The sequence below is a fragment of the Ambystoma mexicanum genome, chromosome 2q (genome assembly GCF_040938575.1).
Source record: "Ambystoma mexicanum isolate Mex_15411 chromosome 2q, UKY_AmexF1_1, whole genome shotgun sequence".
Lineage (NCBI taxonomy): Eukaryota > Metazoa > Chordata > Amphibia > Caudata > Ambystomatidae > Ambystoma > Ambystoma mexicanum.
In genome coordinates this window covers 764,460,471-764,479,912 of record NC_090924.1, presented here as the reverse complement: position 1 = coordinate 764,479,912, position 19,442 = coordinate 764,460,471, and the positions used below count along the sequence as shown (strand labels likewise).

Here is a 19,442-nt window from a genome sequence, read left to right as displayed (position 1 = left end):
ATTTATTCTGGGAAGGCAAGGCCCAGATGCAATTAGGAAAACCCTTGACCTAATGGAACATGTGAGGAATCACCCTGGAGAGAGGGCACTCTGAGTTTAGATGCAGAGAAGGTGTTTGATAGGGTGGAGTGGGCCTTCCTCTTTAGGGTCCTGAGACACACAGGGGTGGGAGAGGGGATGTGCAGAGCAATCAAAGCGATTTACGCAGGGCTGACAGCTAAGGTGGTGGTTAATGTAACGTTATCCAGTGAATTTCGATTGTCTAGGGGCACTAGGCAGGGCTGCCCTCCGTCGCTGTTGCTCTTTGCCCTGGCCATGCAACCCCTGGGTGAGAAGATACGGGCGGAGGAGGGGATAAAGGGAATAGAGGTGTGCCAGCAGATGCATAAGATCAGCATGTACGCAGATGACGTTCTCATGTACCTTGCAGACACGGGGGAATTGCTTCAGACTGCCCTGAGAATTATAAGGGAATATGGGAGGGTGTTGGGATTTAAGATTAACATCGACAAGTCGGTTGTCCTCTCCCTGGGCGAGGGCTCACCGGATAAGTTTACCAGATGGTCCAAGCAGGGGATACCAATTGAGAGAGATTGTATAAAATACCTGGGGGTACAAATACTGAGGGAACTGGAGAAAATATATGAACGTAACTCCCCCCCCAATCATGCATAAATTAACGAATGACATGGAAAAGTGGGGAAAGCTAACTATCTTGTGGATCGGGCGATTAAATGCACTTAAAATGGCGATTCTCCCCCGCATGTTGTACTTATATCAAGCACTTCCAATAGATATACCGAGAATCCATTTTGATGATCTGAGGAAGAAGATGCTTAGATTTCTCTAGCAGGGGGGACAACAGAGGGTTGCCTATAAGCTCTTGATCCAGCCGAAGGAAAAGGGTGGGGTTGGTTTGCCTGAGATGCAAACATATCATAGAGCGGCCCAGCTCAGAGCCCTGGTCCCACACCTGCATATGGATAAGGATAAGCAGTGGGTAGGTATTGAAAACTACTGCTTCCGCCTAGTTACTTTAGGGGAATGGCTGTGGGCACCCGCAAAATCGATGCCAAAAGGGATCCACTTGCACAAAATCCTGGGCCCGTTACACTCTGGAGTGACAAGAAGGGTATAAAAGGGGTCACGACTTGGCCCTCCCCGCTGAGCCATATTTGGGCTCCGCCCATTCGGGATGCTATCCCTGGACACAAACGTTTCCAAGACCGGTTTGAGGCGGGGCTGGAGCGAGGAGGACAGGTTAAGAAGGATGACTTCTTGGGGATACTTGAACTTGGAACGGCCCTAGGGCTGGGTACCCTCTCTGTGTTTAAATATCTCCAACTAAAGGGGGCTCTAATGTCTGGAGGGTGGAAACAGAAGTTGCAAAGAGGCTTGACACCCATGGAACGTATACTTGACATGGCGAGAGGCACCAGGGGTTTCATCTCCAAAACGTATCGGGCACTATTAGAGGTAAGAGGGGATGAGCTAGGCTCGCTCAAGAGGAGATGGGAGAGAGACATAGGTAGGGAAATAGACCTGGTGGGAAACTCTGCCTGGGCCATAGCCTGCCAATATAAGCAACATGGTTAAAGTTACTTTACAGATGGCAGTGGGACCCGGCAAGACTGGGGAGGATGTATCCTGGCTCTGATCCCCACTGTCGGAGATACTGTGGCCTCATAGCAGACTATTGGCATATGTGGTGGAAGTGTGTCAAGGTGCAGCGCTATTGAAAAGAAGTGTTGGGTTGGATTAGGGAACTAGATGGGGTAGAAAGGGAGATGGACCCGTTATTGATTCTGTTCGGAACTGAAACAGTAGAGGAGAACTGGAGGAGGTTGCCGCATATGCCACACTTTCTCTTGTTGGTGGCGAGGGCCTGCTTAGCGGGTGGGTGGAAAAGGAAAGCACTTCAGAGTAAAAAGGAATGGGCAGCAAAGGTACTAGACTTGTACAGGATGGAGAAATTGATGAGAATAGTACACAATAGGTCCCCCACGAAAGCCATCGAATTGGCGCCGGTTTTGGAGAAGTATGACTCTGAATATAGGCGTAGGAGGAGAGAGGGAGATGATGAAGAGCCGGTTCTTTTGCCAAGGAGATAGGGCGCAGCGCCCCATTAACTGACTCTGGAAAGCGGAGTTGTGCGAGCGGGCGGAGAAGCGTAGGGTCAGAACCCTGTGAGCAACTGGACTTGAGGCCACCCACCCGGATCAGTGAATCCCCAAGAATAAAGGTAAAGTAAGGAGTAGGAGATTCCGGAGAGAATGTAAAAGAGCTAATCATAGTCCGGCCTGAACATTGTTGGGGATAGGGAGGGGTCCTTTTGGGTTAGTTGTGGGAGTGGGGAAAATTCACATAAACAAATGATATACGTGATTATGAGGAAGTAACCGGTTTTCTTTCCACATTGTAATGTCGATATGCTTATGCCAATAACAATTTGATTTAATAAAAAAAAAATGTCTATGGGCCTTGATGAATAGCTGGAGTTTATGGATTAACCCGAGATTAAAAGTTATGAATTCCCAACTACTTGTGCATGACCTTGAAAGGACATGGATATGATATGCAGATGTTAAGCACAAGTGTAAATGTAACCAACCTCTTAAGGAGACACCTTTCACAATATCACTACCACTACCAATTTTATATTTAAATTAGGAAAAACATGGTGCAACTGATCTTGTAGTAAAAAAAAAAAGTTGTGATAATTTTAGGAGGCTTCAATGATTTAAATATGTACCTTAAATGGTGTGATTCTATGCAGAGAAGACAAATTCTTGAAAAGAGCTTAAAGAGCACGAGAGCAGTTATGCAAGCGTCCTGTGGGGTAACTGAGCATTAACAAATATGATGTAATATTCATTGAGACAATCATTGTTTGGTGTTTACAAGCTGATGCTCATGTTCAAATTATTCAGTTCTTACTACACTTTTCTCACCTGTTCATTACAAGTTGAGGAGATGCTGGATTCTGCCTCTTCAAGACCTTTCTCCTCCATTTTGGGCTTCCAGAATCGTCCTTCACGAATGAACCGTTGGTGCAGTTCCATCTCATCGCATGCTTTTTTCCATCCCATGCTGCGTTTTACATTTAACTGGTGGATATTTACTGTGATTTCCTGAACGTTCTCAGATGGAATCCAAGCCCTTTAAGAAAGGCATTTTCGAATCAGATTTACAATATACAGGTTTAAACAAATTCATGTGCTCTTTATGTCATATTTTATGCCTGGTTAGAAACAGCTGTATCAGTGACATTACCATGTCCTTAAAACAATGTGGCATCTTTGTCAGCATGCATCAAAACAAAACAACCTAACCCCATAAGTGACATAAGTGACTTTGTATTCAAGTGGACAACTGTACCAGCTCTTAATTTTTAAAGGGCACCTTACTGCCCAAACAAGCTAAATTAGTTAGCCAGTCACAGTCGTAATAACGTCCCGAAAAAGTATCGTCAGGAGAATTAATTTACTAGGAGAAAAAATATTGTTGGTCAGCATATCCATCTAAAGACGAGAAATCAGGGGGCAGGGAGGGGGCGGTGCGTTCCTTTAGAAGCTTGGTTACTGCACAACCCCAAAATGGTGTTTCCACTTCCTCTTTATATCACATTTCTAATCAGATAGGTACTAAGTGGAAAGCACAGGAGTTGTATCAGTTCAATGGCACACAGAGATATACGTGACAAAAGAAAAATGAACCATAACCCTGTGAACATTTTTGCAACAATTGGGATCTAACCCAGTGAAATGGACACTTTGAGATTTAACCCATTTATTCTTTTTCTTTTTTCAGGTAGTATATTGGCCAGGATTTGGAGTGCGCGCCTCACCCCTCTTTTTTTACATGTAATTTGTGGAGATCCGGACTCCAGAGGCTGCAGCACCGGGGACATTTTTCTCTACAGTGGAGAATCATAGTTATGGTTTTCCCCCCTCCTCCTGCTAAGGGTAAGATGTGTGCTCCTGGAGGGGAGTCATTCCTTGGTCACCTGAATTGAACAAATGATTTCACTACAGCTCCCATAATTCTTAGACTGCATTACCAATTTAATTGTATTCACCTGAAGTGAAAGGCAACACAGCCTCCCTGAAGAGTGTTGGGACACGAAAGCGCTAGGAGGAGGAGAACAGCAGCTCAAATGCAGCATAAGGGATCCAACCCTGTGAATATTTGAAAGAGGAGAACAGCAGTACCAATACAGCATAAGGGATCTAACTCTGAATATTTTTGCAACAATTGGGATCTAACCCTGTGAATGTTTTTGCAACAATTGGGATCTAACCCAGTGAATTGGACATTTTGGGATTAAACCATTTATTATTTTTCTTTTTTCAGGTAGTATATTGGCCAGGAATTGGAGTGCGCGCCTCACCCCTCTTTTTTTACATATAAAGAAAGGGTGAGAAGAAAAGGAACCAAACATTAAAACATAGTTAGCAAATAGTCTTTTAAATTCCATAGTTCCAACTAACAAAGTCACAGCATTTCTATCAGTCAGGTAAGTATTATGGAAATACAAATGCACATATCGCAATTAATGAAGTTTCCAGAGGAGTGGTGTTAGGGTGAATTCTCATTTCTGTGCTAATTCCCTTCAACCTTAGAGCCCCCAGCTCTTTTGCTGGACTTAGGACTTTTAAATTTTAACCCTGGAGCGAGAGACCTTTTTCTCACTCTCTCATGTGTTTTGACCTGACTTGGATTTTGTATTTTCACTGTTTTTGGAGTCTGAAACTCCACAGGCATCTATTTTTAGTATGGTGACACACAGCACCTTCATTGCAGTGTCACAGAGAAATCCTTTTAGATTTCTCACAAGGTTCAAATACCCTTTCTTGTGTGAACTACCGTTCCCAAGAATAGTAAAGTGAAATTTACTTTACTGACCTTTTCTTGTTGTAGGTCCAGCGCACACAATCTTACCTAGTAGCACATTATCCCATTTTTATGTTACCCTCACTACTTTAAATGGCTGGTGGCAGTGGTTTAATTTTTCCTACTATTGTGCTTTTCTACCGCAGGCTGAACCCTCAGCTGCAGTACAGCACCCATGGGTGACCATTTTGTCAAAATGGCCCCTGTCTTGTTTTTTAGCCATTTTCGATGTGTGAGGTTTTTCTTGGGGTTTACTCTGTGCGTTGAGACAGGTTTGAGCCCTTTGTTTGTCTTGCCTTTGTCGGACTTCAGCCCTGAAGCCCGCCTGTGGCTCCAGTGTGTCTGGAAGGACAGGATGTGAGGCAGGGACCCGAAACTCTGCTGTCCTTTGTCTCTAGAAATGCCTGAAAGTAACTAGTCCCGATTGGCTGGCAAGCTGTGCTTTCACCATGCTGTGTGGTTGACAGCCTAGGCTGTGCATGAATGGGAGAAACCTGCTTAAAAGACAAGGGGTTTGGGACTAGAGATAGAGTCGGCCACTAGGAGAAACACCTAACAAAGAAACCTTGAACAAAGCTTGCTGCATCCTCCTGGACCTTTTGAATTGCCCGATGAAGCCCTGCTGCTGTGCTGAACTCCTTTTTCACCTTGACAGATAAGCTCCGGATGGAACGACTTCTCGCCTTGTGTTAGTGGGACCAACTAACCCTGAGACGAACTCCACTGGACCATCACCTCCCGACTTGCTGGGCCTCTCCGTTGCTTCGGAAACTTAATACCAGGGGTCGAGTATCGTAGTCCAGTGAGAAGTCTGAAGTGGTAACAAATCTGCCTAGAAGCTCCAGGAGTCTCCTAAGGACCCTCCAGAAGCAGGACGACCAGATCCTGAGTCCCTCCCGAGAGTGCAGGACTCAAGGTGTGAAGGAAGCCCAACCAGTAACCGAGACCTGAGATGGTGCTGTTTGCTAAGCGCTGAACCCGCAAAGCGCCGCTGAACATAAAAGAACCCTTAGTTGCTGACGACCTCCCAAGTACCACCGCAGGAGCCTTCCAGACATCCTCCCTCTTGTCCCAAAGCCTGAGGCTCAGGAAAAAGAGTTGGCAGCGCTGTAGCAAAACAGAATCCAGCTGGCCACTCTTCTTCAAATCTTACTGCCTTTTAGCTGTGCTTTTCTCAGTTGGAAATTTCAGTGGCTTATCTTTTTAGAGTTGATTCCAACTCTCTTTTCACAGGCTTAACAGCTTGTGACCCTACAAGAGATTTTTCTACAAACTCTCTAAATGTATCACAACTTTGATTTAAGAAGTGCATTAAATCAATAGACTGTGTCCCAATTGACTTTGGCTGTCCTGGCTCCCTGAAGACTCTTCTAGTCCATTGATTTTGATACTGTTTGTCATAGGTGGTAGCTTGTTGTAGACTGCTACTGCTGGGAAAGGCTTACCTAGATTTAATTGGAAGAGTTAGTTGTCCTCCCTTATACTAAGAAACTGTTTAACCTTTTTCCTTCCCTAACCTTTCCTTTCTGCAACCTCAGAATCTGCAAAAGCATAACTAGTGTGATATACACATGCCATTACTCTCCTTGTGATTGAAGTCACCTCAGGGTGTAGGAATTGCGTAACAGGCATATCCAAACACTACCCACTAACGTCTTCTGATTATGAAAAATGATTTTAAAGTAAATTTACATTGTTACATGAATTGCCGTTTTTTGTTGAATTTAATTGTTTCTTGACCATTTTTACAAATGAAATGACACTGAATTGCCCTTTTAAATAACACTTATTTAAAAATGTATGCTAATTAAATAAATAACTACTTATAGCTGAAACCTTGATAAGTGCTACTCGGCTCCTTGTTTTTACGGATTTCATTTGTACAACTCAACAGCTCACATTTATCCCTCTTGAGATAGGCCTGGCTGCTCAGTCATACTACCAACTTCTGTAGTATAGACCAATACCAAAAGTTGGATTACCTAATACCAAGCAGATAAGTGTGTTGTAGTCTCACAGTGGGACTGCATTAATCCTTACTTAAAAGGCAGAAAACAATTCCAATAATAGTCAGAGGCAACCAAAAAAATCTAGACACACTTTAGCAACAATTACCAATGAAGTAAACATCAGGGAAACAATTACCCAACCCTACCTTCTTCTCTTTGACAGGCTTCTACCTCGCCTCTCAAACCTTACCTCTCTCCATGGACAGGCTCCCTTGCCTGCTGTGCTGCACAGGCTCCCTTGCTCAGTGTGCCTTCCTCCTCCACACATGTTCCCTTGCCTACTGTGCCTTCCATATCCTCTGCACAGGTACCCTTTCCCCCTGTGCCTTCCTCCTCTGCACAGGCTACCTTGCCTGCTGAGCCTTCCTCCTCCTCTGCACAGACTCCCTTACCTGCTATGCTGTCCTCCTCGTTAGGGAGAATTAGCAGAAATGTGACAATTCCCTTCTACCTTAGAGACCCTGAACTCTTTTTGCTGGACTTTAAGACTTTTAATTTTTATCCTGGAGAGAGGGAGACCTTTTTCCCACTCTATCATGCATTTTTGTTTAATTTGAATTCCGTTTCTTTTGGTTTTTGGTGTCTGACAAACTCCATAGGCATCACCTTTTTACATTGTGACACAGAGCACCTTCAGTGCAGTGGCACAGGGAAGTCTTTCAGATTTCCCAAAGGTTTAAATACCTTCTCTTGGTAAAACTACTGTTTCCAAAAGCAGCGAAGTGAAATGGACTTTACTTACATTTTGTAACTTTCTAGACCAAGCACACACTATCTTACAATAGTGTGCTGGAGGGGTAACTTAGTATCCCCTTTGTCTAGCTTCTCATGTAACATTTGTTCCCCTTCCTCCAATTATTGGCTGGTGGCAGTGGTTTACTTTTTCCTACCATTGTGTGTTTCTACCGCAGGCAGCAATTGTAGCTGCAGTAAAGCACCCACGGGTGCCCATTTTGTCAAAATGGCCCGGTCTTTTTTCAGCATTTCTTGTTGGAAAGTGCCTTCTTGAGATTTTCTCTGCACGCCAAACCAGGTTTGGTCCCTTTGTTCGCATTGTCTTTGTCAGGGTTCACTGCTGAAGCCTGGCGCTGGCTCCAGCATGTCCGGCAGGGGCAGGAAGTGAGGGAGGTGCCCGAAACTCCCTGTGCTTAATCCCCTTGGTTACAGGAATGCACGCAAAGGTGATGGGCTGGCTGGCTGTCCTTGGAGGACAGCCACCCTGCTGTTTGAATGACAGCTAGGCCGCAAATGAATGGGAGAAACCAGCGTAAAAATACGCCTCAACTAGAGAAGCCCTGTAATGGACGACTTCTCCCCTTGGGTTGGTGGGACCAATCGACCCCAAGACGAACTCACATGGAAATCCTCTCGGAGCTGGCTGTACTTCCATTGCTGCTGCAGGAAGCTATTGCCAGGGAGAGGAACACCAGAATCGAGTGTGTCATCTGTAAGTCGGACCCGAGCTCCAGGAACATCCTCCCATGAAAAAGGACTGACCAAGCCCGAGCCACCTCAACTGAGTGCTGGACCCCAGGTGCGAGGAAAGTTCATAAGGTATCCGAGAACCGCTGTGGTGCTATTCGCAAGAAGCTGAAACCACAAAGTGCTGCTGATCTGAAGTTTTCCCATTGCTGCCGCCGACCTTCAAAACGTAGTGTAGGAGTTCCCAGATGCCCTCTCTCTTGTCCCCACGACTGAGGCCCAGGAACAACAGGATCTGCCATACTGCAACTGGAACAGAAGCCAGCTGGAACCAATTTCTTCAGACCTAAGGTACTGTAAACTAAGGGGTACTTACCTCTTGTTGTGTAGCCTTGATAGCTCTCAGTTGAGATTTGTCTTGGTTTCTTTTGCAGTGCAGCTTTGTCCCCCACAAGCCTCCCAGCTTGTGGCCCTAAAGTGATTTCATTTTCTACAAAGATTTCTAAAACATTGTGCAAGACTTTTACTTACCTTCAAGAAGTGCTTCAGCTCCCCTAGACTTTGCTCAATTGACATTCGCTCTCCTGGCTCCCCGAAAGGCTCTTCTAACCTCTTACTTTTTGCTTTAACTATCCCTCAACAAATGTCACACATTCTAAAACTTGTGTAGCTGGGAAAGGGTTAATTTACTTGGCATTGAGGGGTTCAAAAGTACTTACCTGCTTAAGAATATTTGTGAACCATTGTTTTATTCCCTAAACCTTTCCGTTTGACACCAAACTCAGTTTGCTCTAAATGTGCCAGTGATAAATCAATGTCCACAGTGTGCTAGTTATTTAAGTCACCTCAGGATGTAGGAAGTGTGTGTGCCATCCCAAATGGGTATCGACTGATTTATTGAAACAGAGTGTGTATTTTTGAAGTATATTTTTGTGTTACATATATTGCTCCCTTCAAAAGAAGGCTCGTTCAACTGACTGTTAAATTAATAAATAATTATTTAATCAAGAAACCTTGAGTGTAAGAGTTTATTTGAATACTTGTCACTATGAATCTCTATGTTGTAACCCTACAGCTCACACTGACCCCTCTTGAGATAAGCCTGGCTGCTCAGTCACTATCAACTTGTGTAGTGCATGCTTATACCAAAGGTTGGGTTAACTATTGCCAAGAGGACAAGGCGGGTGCAGTCTCCCACAGGGTACTGCATACAATCTTGCCTAACACTCCTGCTGTGCCTTCCTCCTCCTCCTCCTCCTCCTCCTCCTCCTCTTCACAGTCTCGCCGTCGTCACCTACAAAGGCGCCCTTGCCTTGCTTCAATGTTTCGGCTGCCTTGTCGTCCTTGGCTCCTCCGCCATCCTCCACTATCCCTCTGGCTCTCTTGCACCCCCGCAGAAGATCGTCAACGATGGCTAGCTGCTCCATATTGCCACGCTTAACTCTCCCTCTGCTGTCAAACAATTGTCTGACATCTGCAACCTCCTTGAACGCATGGATCTAGATGTGCTTGCCATCACAGGGACATGGTTCAAGGACAGCTCTGTCACAAGCTTTGACACACTCGTCCCTGAAGGATACAAGATCCTCTCTGTGCCCAGGCCCAAGGGGTCAGGAGGGGGAGTGGTGCTGATCTTCCCAGAATGGATACCTGTGTCCATCATCCACATTCAGGCCTACTCCTAATTCGAATGCCTAGTCTGTAGGCTCTCACTCTCTCCTAAATCTTTTCTTATTATGGTCACTTTCTATCGGCCACCAGGACAGTCCACTCTCTTCCTCTCGGAATGGGCTGACCTGGCCTCCTCTCTACTCTCCTCCTCCTCTCAACATCTCCTGCTGGGTGACCTCAACATCCATCTGGACTCTCCCGAATCCTCTGGACAACCTTTCTTCAACCTATGCAATTCTCTCTCCCTCTCTATCTTACCTTCTGGCTCTACGTACAGAGCGGGTCACACTTTGGATGCTCTCCTCTCCAACGACATCCCTCTTGCTACCTCTCTCTCCTGGACGGACCACTCTCTCCTCTTTTTCCTGAAGAGTGTATCCGTCTGTGATGGCCAGGGAGAGGGAACAGCCAGTGGCTGGATACAGCCAAGTTTCTGTGATTGCTAGGAAGTCCAGGTTGTTGACGGTGATGAGGTCAGAAATGTCAAGGGCATGGGCAAGGAGTGATCTGGCATTGATGAGCTCTCCATTGAGGTGTGTTATGGCATCTACTTAGTGCCAACAATGGGGGTAAGTTTGTTAGGTATGTGTTCTGGGATAGCATGGGTAGAAGGTTTTGGTATAGCGGAGGCTATGGCACGTTCTGTGGACGCTGTTTCTGTTGTGGTGATGGTGTAGGTTATTTCATGGGTAGCTATCTAGGGGGTATAGTGAGGATTGCATGTGGCAGCGTCGCAATTGATAATACTGGGCTCAGAGAAGCATGTGGCAGCATCAGAATTAAGAACATTGGGCTCAGAAGTGCAGATCTCCGATTTGGCCGTGGCATAATTGTTCGCGACAGAATTGACCATAGTCATTTTTGCTGTGAAACCAATTTTGAAGCGGTCAAAATTCACAAATCTATGCCCCCTCCTGCCCCCAATACATCCCCCCCACTTACCTTTTGCATGTCTGCTTTCTTTCTGACCCTGCAGCATCAGTTCCATCCCTCTTCTGTGAATCGCATCCGATGCCGCTGGGTCAGCTTTTCTCTTGTTGCCCCCCCCATCCCCTGCCTCCAATCCTCAGGAAGTGGGGGACACGCCCGCTACCCCCAAAGGCCATCAATACCGAACATGGTGAGCGGGGGACACCCACCCAACCCCCGCTCCACATGTTCAATAGTGAGTTAATCGATCGAATGGTACTGCCCGAATTCGGCCAGATGTACTATTTGATCAATTGAAATCGATCAAATTGGGTAATACCCAGAAATGCATGTGGCAACATCACAATTAAGAACATTAGGCTCAGAAATGCATGTGGCAGCATCGCAGTTAGGAACTATGGGCTCAGAAATGCACAGGGCAGTATCACAGTTAAAAGTATTGGGCTCAGAAATGCATAGGGCAGCATTAGAATTGGCAGCATCACACATTTGGGACATTGGCAATATTGGTGGCATAAGGCAGTCCCATTATAAGTGGCAACGGTGCATTTGCGGACGGAAGTCCAATTACTGGCAGTAAGCATCATAGTACATAGGCAAGCCACGCCATTAAGATTGGAAGACTTTAGAGGTTGTAGGTTGGCACTATAATCTATGCCCCCTAGCGCCCCCCAATACAGCCAGTAGCTTTGTATTTAGGGGTAACATGCTCTTGTATACAGAGGGTATACGTGTGTGCTTGTGCAGAGCATTTTTGCAAAGCTCAGGCAACGACTGGGTCAGGGGCTGTGGATTTTGCCATGCAGGGCTGTTGTTGAGCTCTAGAGGGGATGGGGGCGGTGGCTCTAGAGCTGAGGCGTGTAATCCTCCATGTGAAGGGAGGGGTGGTTGTCTGTTGGTTCTGCCGGCATATAGCTAGACGAGATGCTAGTCCCCTGTTCCGTTTGTTAACGGAGCATGGTTTACTAAGGCTCAGGGCAGACTTGTACGCAGTGGCCTGCGGGTTAGTGGTGGTGTAGAGCAGCCATGCCTCGGGCAGGAAAAGTGACGGTGGGATTTCGTATGAGTCAGGCAGCATGAACGACATTTGTAAAGTGATTATGCGTTTGTATTTAGTGGTGGCATACAGTGCCAGTGTCTTTGGCTTAACAGGGCCAGGCCTTATATATGGGCCTTTGTTGGGGGCCAGCATTACCTGCCGGCTCCCAGGTGAATCTGGGTGGAGAGGCATCATATGCTTGGTGAGCAGGTACACAAAAAACACAGATGAAGTGAGGCTTCAGGGTAAAACCTGTAGTATCAAGAACGTCTAGATTCAAGTAGCAAATGCAGTTAATGGCTGGATTAAGAAAAGAAGCAGAATTGGAAGTAGCTAGATTGGATTTACATAGGAGACAGTCAAAAGCAGCTAATATCGATCAGTCTCGAGATTTGTATGTCAGTGGTTTTGTGTAGGGGCCTGACAATGCACAGAAATGAAAATGGCTGCATTCATGTAAGGGCACCTAGATTCGATTTTGTTGGATGGCACTGTAAACACACAAAAGGAGGTAGTTGCACAGCTGTGGGGTAACCTCTGAGAAACATTTGGCTGGGTAGGCACTTAGGGTTGCGGGAGACAATGTGGTTGTTGATTAATGAGCCATAGAGTTAGGTTAAGTTACTTACCTGTAACTATTGTTCTCCTGCATGGGTCTAGCATGGATTCACATGCTCATGAATATTCCCTGTCAGGCTGGGAATCCTCGGTAAAAGAAAAACCACTCACTTTAAAACTGTATTTCTCCTCTAATCCAAACACTGTAGCCTGGGTCATATTGCCCCCATCCAATGACAGTCCTCTCCTTAAGCTCTGCCTCTGGCAGCCATCTTCAGATTTGGTAAGCACGTAAAGTGACAGTATGACCAAGAAGAGCCACAGAGGGGCCGGAAGGAGGGTTCGCATGTGAATCCATGCCAGACCCATGCTGGAGAATAATAGTTACAGGTAAGTAACTTAACATTCTTCAGCATGGGGTCTGGCATGGATTCACATGCTAATGAATAACGAATACCCAGTAATACACATTACACAACCATGGGAGGTGGCAAGGCTCAACAGAAGTAATCAACACTTACCCCTGGAACAGACACATCTCAAGCGAACAGGTTGCGTAGCACTGCCTGGTCGACCCTGGACTCCTCCCTGGAATCCCAGTCGACGGAGTAGAACCTCATGAAGGTAAGCGTGGATCTCCATGTCGCAGCCTTGCAGATGTCGAGCAGGGGTACAACAGAAAGGATCATCATAATCGCAGCGATTGCTCTGGTGGAGTGGGCTCTCGGGCGGCCCAGCTGAGGCCGATTAGCCAGCCAATGACAGTGCATGATGCAGTCAGTGAGCCATCTTCACATGGAAACCTTGGACAAGGCCTTCTCATTTCTCACAGGTCCAAAGTTCACAAACAATTGAGAAGTCTTCCGAAAACTCTGTGCGTGCCACGTAGAAGGCACAAGAAACATCCAGCTAATGTAGGGTCCTCTCCAGCGGCGACAAAGGATTCAGGAAGAAAACAGGTAACACCAAAGGCTCGATGAGGTGGAAATACGACGGAATCTTCGGCATGAAAAAAGGGGTGCAGCTCCACCCTCGATTTGTGGAAAGTCAGATACGGCTGCTTGCAGGAGAGAGCCTGGATGTCACCCACTCGTCTGGCTGAGGTGATGGCCACGAGGAACGCTGTTTTCCACAAGAGAAACTTGAGTGGGGCTTGATGCATAGGTTTGAAAGGTGCCCCCATAAGTCTTGACAGGACTACATTGAGTCCCATGCGGGGCAGGTGCTCTCACCGACGGGAAAGATCAAAAAAGCCCCTTGAGAAACTCCTTGGCGAGTCTGTGGGACCACAACGAGGATCTTCCTGGGGATCTGGTTTAACTTGAAATGGGCGCCAGGTGTACCTTGATGAATGCGTGAACTAAGCTAAGCTTTTGCTAAGGAAAGCAAGTATGGAAGAATATGTGGGGCCGTGACCCTCAGAGGGGTAATCTTCTGTGGCTGGCACCACATAGAAAAATGCTTCCACTTATGGCTGTAGCACTTTAGTGTCGACGATGCCCTGGCTTTGGCGAGGACCTCTCTGCAGTCCGCTGGCAGCTCATAACCTCCAAACTCTAAAGCTGCAGGAGCTATGCCCTCAGGTTCAGGGATCCTGGGTCATGATGAACTATTACGCCTCCGGGGGGCGTGGCTTGGTGGTCATGTGGGCAAATCTTACCGTGATCCGGATAATAATACAACTGAATGCGGCCATAGAATACTAAACTTACACACATGTGCTCGTGAAGCAAACAGGCACACGCAGAAGTGTTTGGAACCGGCCCTGAGCTATGATCCAGTGAGTTATCCACGGAAGAAAGATTGTACGAAACGGATCAGGTGATTTCAAAATGGCAGCGACTAGAACAAAGAGACCAGCTGCTGCGAGAAACGGTGGACCGAAGATCGTGCCCAGATGATTGTACCGCGATAGCTGGCAGCGCAAGCAAAACGGTGCTGCACCCTCGGATGGAGAGACTTGGTGTTGGGACACTGCACCCCATACATGCTGGTGTGTATAATGTGGGACAAGGGCTTCGGCACACAACTGCGACACAGCCCACAGGGCAGGAACTATGTTCGCATCGGATTGCCCGAAACTCAGAGGGCTAGCCCTGCGGGTCTGCGCTGCGCTATGAGAGGACGTTGTCTCTCCTCCAGGACATCAAACAGCGGCGTGGATACAATGTAGCAGGGCCACTGCTGCATTAAGAAACTGACGCAGAATCTGCCTCGGCGGCTCGCCGCAGGCAAAGTTTCATTCCTCATGGAACGTTGACGTCAGATGGTGGCAAGACCAAAGCACTGGGACACAAGGTGCGTGATCTAAGCATACTAAGGAAGCCAACAGGAATAAATAGATTGGTTCATACAAGTATATAACGGGCGGGCGCTGAGCCCGACTGGAGGTGCAGCAGAAACCATTAGGGTCACAAAAGAGGGCAGCATAAAGGAACTGAACCCACGGGCCCTGCATACTATTGGTGGGCGCAGGAGCCATGGGATATTGACTACGGACGCCCGTACTGGGAAGTGGAACACCGCTTGGGTGCCGGCACCCCGCTCCAATTAGAGGAAGGGCTGGGAGCCTGCCCTCAAGGTGACTACCCACAGCTGCAGGACCCCGCAGTCACTGGTGGTAGGAAAACGTGGTGTTCACGCGGTGCACGAGTCATAAGAGGTAAGTGGACATGCATAATCAATGTGACCCTGCGAGCTGAGGGGCCAGGTCACTGCACACTGTCGCACTGGGGTGCACCCGGCAATGGATTTTTGCAGTTCGGCCTTCCTGGGCGGAAGACTCGGACACTGCGCCTACGGGTGGGATGCTTTCTCCAAACCTCAGCCTCAGCCGGGCATTTCCTGCAACCTTGTAAATTGGTACCTCAGGAGGATGTGAGGTGGAATCTATAAACGTTAAGGAACAGACAACCCTAGTAGACATAAGCTGGCATAAACTATTGGCACAGTGGCAGTATGAAGTATTGCAGCATCGGTTCGAGCACCACGCTCTACATGAGCAGGAAAACACAAAAACACTTCAAAATCTCCCTGCATGGCTCCAATGTCAAGTAAATTGTCTATGCACAAATCCTCATAAAACATTATTAACTATATAACAGATTTGGAATATCGCAGGCTAGACCCGTGCCACCTGGAAATGAAGCACACGACAGCACCGAGATGACGTCCAAACAGGTCAAGACAAAAGGGAAGCAACCCACACTGGAAGTATTCGCAAGGACACCACAGCCAACGGAGGGAGCCAGAAGCAAGGAGAAGACCCCAAAAATGGACACTACCCCAGCACGCAATGATCAACAGATCAAGGAGGCGATTGCAGACCTGAAATTAACGTGGGAAACTAAACTGGAGGCAGCCATGGTCGAATTGAAGGCAGCACTGGAACTCAAAGTTGTCGCAGTCCACGAGGATGTGAATCTTTCTAGGCAAGATGTAAGAGCAATAGCAGAACGAACAGGCGAACTGCATGTGCGTCTCACGCATCGGAGATTAAAATTTTGAAGCCAGTCCGAAGGCCATACAAAGGCCTGTTCCTGCGCCCCAGGTCCCCCCACTTCATCCTTCCTCATTGAGGGGTGAGGGCAGGAGCCCCCCCAGCCCAGCCCAGCAGAGGATCCAGGCTCCGAGCGAGCTACACGGAACAGGGCCTGCCTGACCCTGTCCCCATACGGCGCCTGACTCGCCCATGCCGGGCGCTGCGTGGCGCGAAACCGAGGCTGAACCTCGATTTCATCATCTGGATCCGCTGGCAGGCGGAATCGCCGGCCAGTCCGAAGGCCATACAAAGGCCTGTTCCGGCGCCTGTTCGGAGCACTGTGGGCCTGGGCCACAGATGCTGCCCCTTAGTTCTGGCAAGGAAATGCTCCGGAACACTCGCCACCCCATCTGCAGAACTTTCCTGTGACTCCGTTAAATGCTTTTTGGACCAAAGAGGCGTCACTGATGTGCCAATGTTTTCAAGCCTCCTTACACCCACCTAGCCAAGTGAGTAAACTAGTCTTAAGTGTTACAGCGTCCCATGGGGACCTTGAATCTAGACGTTCTAGCCTTAGATTGCAGCCTACCTGGCCTTGGTTGCTAAGACACACAATATATCACTCAATCTTCTACTCTGTTTCCTTTTGCTGCCTCACTCTGCACTCGCCCACTTACTCCGGTGGCAAGTGTTGGTCTATCTATAGAGCCTAATACCTGTTTGGCTCAGGAATACTATCTGACCTCACTGTCTGTGCTGTGCTGTGCTTTATGGTCACTAGCAGACCACATTTAGACTGTGTTGTGCCTTATGGTCAATAACAGATCACATTTAGACTGTGTTGTGCCTTATGGTCAATAACAGACCACATTTAGACTGTGTTGTGCTTTATGGTCACTAGCAGACCACATTTAGACTGTGTTGTGCCTTATGGTCAATAACAGACCACATTTAGACTGTATTGTGCCTTATGGTCAATAACAGACCACATTTAGACTGTGTCGTGCCTTATGGTCACTGCCCTAGTCACTGCAGCTGCCCAACCATTATGACAATCGTACTCAGAACTAGTCCTCCGTACACACTGCTCACAACTGCACACCTCTCTCAAACCATTCTGTGATGCAATGCTGATATACACAGACCACTAGAATTGTGTCGTACCCTATGATCGCTAACAGACCACCAGAACTGAGTTGTGCCCTATGGTCGCCAACAGACCCTCTGATATATGCATTCTAGTCAATGCCAGGAATTGTCACATCTAGGTGCCCTGTTGTATGCTCCAACCTTACAACTAGTTGTATCCAATCTAGATAATATAGTGCACAGGCTGTACCGGACCGATTCTACCCGATTCCACCCAGCCACCATCTATCTTAGTCTGACCTGCTCCCCTCCAGCGCCACTAGACTCCACCGCTATCCACAGACCATGATCTTCTGGCTCGCCCTAACCATGTTCCCTTTCTGCTTAATACAGGACAATGTACCTTGTAGCAACAATAGCTACATAGCCCATCAGGACGGCCTGGCTAAACTAGGGTGCCCCAGACACCACCCCATCCCCTGCCCCACTCCGTTCCTACCCTCCACACCCCCTTTCCCCTCCACTTACCACCTCCCCCTCACCTCCACATCCATCGTCATCCATGGCCTACCCACCAACAGCCACCACAGTCCCACTGCTAAGTCTAACCAAACCAAACTGACCACCAAACCTCCCACCCGCTTTAAGCCGCCCGGGCCAACCCCCCTCTCCCTTATTCCCAACATCACAACCCGCAACGAAGGATTAGGCTCCAGGCTCCCCACCACAAATTCTAAACCGAACTCCAGACCTTACACCAAAACTAATACAAAGCACATTGCACCAAGCAAACCCACTCCTCCCCCTCTAAAAGGCGCCCTTCTCAACGTCAGATCCCTGGCTGCCCACCCCACAGAAATTGCAGACATCATCCTTACCAATGACCTTGACTTCTTAGCCCTAACAGAAACTTGGCTTCATGAGGCGTCCGGACCCTATTTATCGCTAGCCATCCCAGACAAATACACTATCCTCAGAGCGGACAGACCAAACGCCAGAGGTGGAGGCGTAGCAATCATTTCCAAATCCGCCCTAGGCCTTAGACCAACCGACACAGTCGCATTCACTTCCTGCGAGTTACTCACAACCAAACTACAAACCTCCCCCACAGCCACGATAACCATCCACCTCATATATAGACCCCCAGGTCCACCTGGGACCTTCGAAGAAGACATCACATCCCTCATCTCCAAAATTTCCAAACCAACAGCACAAATCATGATCCTTGGAGACTTCAACCTCGGCTACCAAGACCCAAACGAAGCACCTGCTGCATCCCTAGCCAATGCCCTAACCGATCACGGTCTCACTCAACTCATTGTACTCCCGACCCACCAAAAAGGCAGAACCCTTGATTGGGTAGCAACCCACAGTTGCAACACAACCTGCAAAGATCCCCAACCTCTGGCATGGACCGATCACCACATGATCCCCCTTGAGGTTAACACCAATCAGGTACTGCCCAATAAGCACCCCATGGCACCAGCATACCCCACCAGGAATAAACGCAACATCACTGCTGAAGCCCTACTACCACTGGACTTACCTACCCTCAATGCCCTCCCAGCTAACGCTGACTTAAACCTGCTGATTGACACCTTCAATGATTCCATGGCCAAAGCAATGGACACCGTTGCCCCCTTGAAAATACGCAAAGCTAAACCCAAAGCTCTTCTGAACTCGTGGTACACCCCTGAGCTCAAACTACTTAGAAAAAAGAAAGCTAAGGCTCACCACACCTGGAAGACTAACCCCACTGCGGAGAACAAATCCAACCTCACTAACTTATCCTCACTTTACAAAAGCGAGATAATCCGGACCAAAAAAGATAATTACAACACCAGGATCACTCAGGCAGGTTCCTCCACTAAAGAACTATTCAAAATTCTGAAGGAACTAGAAAACCCTATTTCGCCCCCGGAAACCTGCCTGAAAGACAAATCCTGGTGCACCAACATCCAGAACGCCCTCAACAATAAAATTTTAGGACTCCAAACTAAAATCGAAAACAAACGTTAACAACTCAACAACAATGTCACCAACCTTAACCTACCCACACCTAACTACACTACTAGCGCAGGCTTCTCGTTCAAAAAAGTCACCATACCGGAAGTTCAAAAAATCATCACATCCCTGAAACCCTCTAACTGTAAAGGAGACAGCTGCCCGGCTCAAATCATAAAAGATGCAGCCAGAGAGCTCTCCCCCTTCATCACTAAACTCATCAACCTATCCTTCACCAGTAGCTCCATTGTAACGCTCACCTGATTCCCGCAGAGGCGCCGGTCTTGACTGGGCGAACACTGTATCTTCAAAGGTGATGTGTAACACACGGTTGGCTCTTTGGGCT

At 47.6% G+C, this 19,442-nt stretch overlaps 1 protein-coding gene across 2 annotated transcripts in view; it reads right to left on the bottom strand.

The window, feature by feature from the left end:
• The window catches only part of ZMYND11 (zinc finger MYND-type containing 11), a 1,608,641-nt gene that overhangs the window by 333,639 nt on the left and 1,255,560 nt on the right, over positions 1-19,442 (bottom strand). For both annotated transcript variants that reach the window (XM_069647993.1, XM_069647994.1), the window contains one exon: positions 2,952-3,159. In XM_069647993.1, coding sequence (XP_069504094.1) covers positions 2,952-3,159 — 208 coding nt within the window. The remainder of the gene's footprint in view (positions 1-2,951; positions 3,160-19,442) is intronic.